This window comes from Rhinatrema bivittatum, chromosome 16 (assembly GCF_901001135.1).
Source record: "Rhinatrema bivittatum chromosome 16, aRhiBiv1.1, whole genome shotgun sequence".
Lineage (NCBI taxonomy): Eukaryota > Metazoa > Chordata > Amphibia > Gymnophiona > Rhinatrematidae > Rhinatrema > Rhinatrema bivittatum.
The window spans coordinates 3998879-4004220 of record NC_042630.1 but is presented as its reverse complement, the minus strand read 5'-3'; the positions used below and the strand labels follow the sequence as shown (position 1 = coordinate 4004220).

The following is a 5342-nucleotide window of genomic DNA, read 5'->3' as shown; positions in this document are numbered from 1 at the left end:
ATTCTGGGGTTTCCTGAATTCCCAGACCTTCAAATCCCCCTTTTTGTTCTCTTTTTGCTGATTTACCTGATTATTCTCTTGGGTAACTTCATTATTATAGCCCTGACATGCCTGGATCCTCACTTGCATGCTCCCATGTACTTTTTCCTCTGTAACTTGTCCTTCCTTGATATCTCTTACACCTCACTGACTCTCCCCAAACTACTGGATATCCTACAAAGGAAAAGTCAGAATATTTCTGTAAATGGCTGTCTTACACAGATATATTTTTTCGTAACATTGGTATGTATAGAAATTCTATTGCTTACTGTCATGGCTTATGACCGCTACATCGCAGTCTGTCACCCCCTGCGCTATGCTGTGATTATGAATCAGAGGCTCTGTGTTCTCATGTCCACAGGGACCTGGATCTTGGGGTTTCTGGAACCAGTGACACACACTGTGCTTTTCTCTCGTCTCTCTTATTGTGGATCCAATGAGATTAACCATTTCTTCTGTGACCCCTCAGCACTGCTCACACTCTCTTGCACCAGCACTTCTGCCATTGAATATACCACTTACATTTTTGGTGCATTTGTAGACCTGCCATGCTTTGTTTTAACCCTGACATCTTACGTCTACATCATCTCCACCATCCTGAAGATCCGTTCAACAGAGGGGAGACACAAAGCTTTCTCCACCTGCTCCACCCACCTCACGGTCGTTATTCTCTTCTATGGGACTTTGCTCTGTTTGTATATGAGACCAACATCCATGCAGTCAGTGGATCAGAACAAGCTCTTTGCTCTGCTCTATAATGTTTTAATTCCTCTATTTAACCCCATAATTTATAGCCTGAAAAACAGAGAGGTCAAAGAAGCCCTAAAAAGATTTTTTGGCAGAAAGCCTTTTCCTTAGAAAAGCATTTCTCATGTTAGCAAAGGTTAAATGATGTCTGACCAAGGGATAAGCTGAAATGTTGCCAGTACAACCTGATTTCTTTTCCAAGTTTTGTTGTTCCCTAGGGAGGGTAGTTTTATAATTTTGGGGTAAAGTCTGTACATACATATCTCTTGTACATGCAGAGTTTACCCCCTAACTTTCAAAGCAAACCTATGTTCCTAAGTTTGAATACACACAGAACCTCTCCCACTATAATGAATACCTACTCTGTTAATGGGGGAATCCTTTGCAGGTAAACTTACATGCAAGCTTTGTTTCAGTAAAAATGTACTGAGTATATATTCAAAGGGAATATGCATGGAAAATTATTATATATGCATGTAAGCAGCCTGTGTTTGCATGCATGCATGCTATTTTAGAAACATTGAAAGTACATGCAGTGTAGGGTTAGGTCACATGGTACACGTGGATGTTGCTGTTTTATAAGAGATGTTTGCGAATACATTATCCAACTTATTTGCACATTGTTACACCTGCTAATTGAGAAGCCTAAAGCAGGAGTTACATGAAGCCGAGCAGAACATGTATCATGTTAAATTAAACAATTACAGAGAAAGTACAGATCGGCTTAAATGTAAATGGTAATTGGATCAGATCTCTGCTGCAGCCTCATGACCATAAGAACTGTTTGACGTTGTATGGACACTTGAAAGCCCCAATCAAAAATCATATAGTCCACATGAAGGAATCGAGTGAGAAAGTTGTGGTATTCTTTTCTCAAAAAACAGTTGACATAGTTAAGTCATTGGAGGATTTGCCTCAAATAGATCCAGAAAATTCACAAAAGGTTTCAGTATCGTGGACAGAGTTTATCCCAGTGGCACAATCAGAAGTGTCCGCTCTATTACGTAAACAAAAGGGTAACTTCTGTAAATTAAATTATTGCTCCTCCGCTACTATAAAATGTACACACACACACATACACACACACACATATTTGATGGGATTCCTATAGTAATCAGAGATCAAGATAGAAATGTAGGCATTTTCATAGACTCGTCATTATCTGTTCGATCACATTTCAAGGTATTGGTTCAAACTGCGTCTTTTACATAATGTAAAGAATTTATTAAATTCTTCAGATTTTCGATTGGTGACACAATCATTAATTTTATCATCTTTAGATTATTGTAATGTTCTGTTCTTGGGTCTGCCAAAATCACAATTAAAAACTCTCCAATTGATCTTGAACTCTACTGCTCGTCTAATATCAGGCGTGAAGATAAATGAATAGATTCATCCTGTTCTAGCTTCTTTACATTGGCTGCCTATAAAGTGGTGAATAATGTTTAAAGCACAGCAGAATCTGGTCCCTCCATGTCTTTCAGAGGGCAGTCCGGGTGTATCAGCCTAGCCGATACTTCACTCAGCGAGTAGAAATCTTAGAGAAGTTCCTACTATAAAAGTGGCTCGACTAACAGAATCTAGAAATCAGCTGTTTAAGGTGGCAGGGCCTTCTTTATCTACCTGTGGATATTAGGGAAGATCAAGATTTAATACATTTTAGAAAAAAGTTGAAAGCACATTTCATTATTTTAGCTTTTGGAAATTAACTATTTTTTATTTATTTAATTTCTAACATGTTTTAAATGTGATGTCTTGTCTATTTTAAATGTTATGTTTGAATTTAAACCGATATGATTTGTATTTTCTCTACATGAATGTCGGTATATAAAAGTTCAAAATAAATAAATAATAAATAAATTAGTTTTGTATAGATGTGTTTGTTAATTTAAAGATTGTGTATGTAACTATGTAATCTAACAAGAGTTTTAGATTGCTGGAATATAGACACAGTTAAATAAATACATAAATAAATACATAAATAAATAAATAAATATGAACAAGTGAAATTGGACTTGTCTGATATTTTTGGGTGGGAGGTCTGCATGAACTGGAGGGAGTTCAGAGTGAGGAACTAAAGGGTCTAGGAGAACTGGAGATGGACTGGGTGAACTGGCAGAGGTATCATCAAACTAGTGATTTCAAGTACTCACCCTTATTTTAAAATATACCTGCCTCCACATATAAATAAGGATTTTATGCATAAATGTCATATTTTTTGTATGCACAAAAAAAATATAACATAGAAACAGAAGTGACGGCAGAAAAGGATAAAATGGTCCATCCTATCTGCCCAGCAAGCTTATGGAAGCATCTGCCATGCCATACAGGAGACCCCCATACTTATCAGTTTCCCAGACCAGCAAAGTCAGAGCCCTTGTTGGTTGTAGTCTAGTACATTCCACTTTACCTCTTACCATTGAAGCGGAGAGCAATGTTGGAATTGCATCAAAGTATCAGGCTTATTGGTTAAGGGTAATAAAAGCCGCATCAGCAAGTTACCCCCATGCTTATTTGTTTTCCCAGACTGTAAAAGTCAGGGTCCTTGTTGGTTGCTATCTGAATCTAATTCCCCTTTTCCTCTTTCTCCCCTGCCATTGAAGCAGAGAGAAATAATGGAGTTGTATCAATGGTATGAAGGCTTATTGGTTAAGAGTAGTAACCACCACCCCAGTAAGTTACCCCCATGCACTCTCTTCCTCATTTCCATCCCCTAGCCTTTACGGATCCACAGTGTTTATCCCATGCCCCTTTGAAATCTTTCATTGATTTTGTATTCACCACCTCCTCCGGAAGAGCATTCCAGGCATCCACCACTCTCTCCATGAAGAAATATTTCCTGTTGTTGGTTCTGAGTTGTCCTCCTTAGAGTTTCATTACATGACCCCTAGTTCTATTGATTTCTTTCCAATGGAAAAGGTTTGTTGACTATGTATCATTAAAACCTTTCACGTATCTGATGGTCTGTACCATATCTCCCCTGCATCTCCTCTCTTCCAGGGTGTACATATTTACATTTATTTATTTATTTAACATATTTCTATACCGGTCTTCATGAAGGGATTCATATCAGACCGGTTTACATTGAACTTAGGGGTTTAACTAGTTAACCAAACAAGAGAGCCGAAGCAGAGTTACATATAACAAGGGGGATGAACTTGGGGGCTAAAGTAGCCAAGAAGTAGACAGAAAGCAATTAACTCAAAGAGAATAACCTGTGAAGGGTACTGGGATTAGTAAACGTCCCATCCCTTGGGCTGAGTCTGAAGTGAACATTTTTGAGTTAAGGGAAGGCTTGGAGGAAGAGCCAAGTATTAAGTTTTCTTCGGAAAGTAAGAAGGCATGGTTCCAGTCTTATTATATACTTCAACCTTTCCTCATAAGTCATTTGATGGAGACCCCCACCATTTTAGTTGCCCTTCTCTGGACTGCCTCCATCTTGTCTCTGTCCCTTTTGAGATAAAAGCTCCAGAACTGAAAACAATACTCCAGGTGAGGCCTCACCAAGGACCTGTACAAGGGCATTATCACCTCCTTTTTCTTACTGGTTATTCCTCTCTCTATGGAGCCCAGCATTCCTCTGGCTTTAGCTATCACCTTGTCACATTGTTTGCCATCTTTAGATCTCCAGACACTATTACCCTAAGGTCCCTCTCTTGCTCCATTCACAACAGCCCTTCACCCCCTATCACGTACAGCTGTTTTGGATTACCACATCCCAGATGCATGACTCTGCACTTCTTGGCATTGAATCCCAGCTACTAAATCTTTGACCACTGTTCAAGTTTCCTTAAATCACGTCTCATTCTCTTAAATTGTGTCCACACTGTTGCAGATCTGAGCATCAACCACAAATAAACAAACTTTACCTTCTATCCCTTCCACAATGTCACTCACAAAGATGTTGAACAGAACCGGTCCCAACACTAATCCTTATGACATTCTCTTTTAAGAGTAGGTTCTATTTGCCATTACTCGCTGTCTTCTAGCCATCAACCAGTTTGTAATCCATGCCACCACCTTGGTGCTTAATACCAAGCTTCTCATTTTATCCACAAGCCTTCTATGCAGGACCATATCAAAAGCTTTGCTGAAATCCAAGTAGATCACTTTGAGTGCTTTTCTTGATCAAATTCTTTAGTCACCCAATAAAAGAAATCAAATGGATTTGTCTGACAGGACCTTCCCCTAGTGAATTCATGCTGCCTCAGGTTGAGGAACCCACCAGATTGTAAATAGCTCACTATCCTTTCCTTCAGCAGAGTCTCCATTGATTTTCTCACCACTGAGATGAGGCTAACCAGCCTGTAGTTTCCAGCCTCCTCTCTGCTTCCACTCTTATGAAGCGGGACCACCACCGCTCTTCTCCAATCACTCGGCACCGCTCCCGTTTCCAGGGATCTATTGAACAGGTCACTCAGCAGACCCATCAGCACATCTCTGAGCTCCCTCAGTATCCTGGGATAAGAACATAAGATATGCAATACTGGGTCAGACCAAGGGTCACTATTGCCAAGCGGCCCCACATCGTTACCTCTGTCACCAAATTAGATCTA

General features: G+C 39.6%; 1 protein-coding gene across 1 annotated transcript; it reads left to right on the top strand.

Moving 5' to 3' along the window:
• On the top strand, positions 1 to 897 carry LOC115078422 (olfactory receptor 226-like). Its single transcript, XM_029581336.1, has one exon. It carries the CDS (start codon positions 136 to 138, stop codon positions 895 to 897), a length of 762 nt encoding a protein of 253 aa, XP_029437196.1. The 5' UTR covers positions 1 to 135.
• Positions 898 to 5342: the final 4445 nt, after the last annotated feature.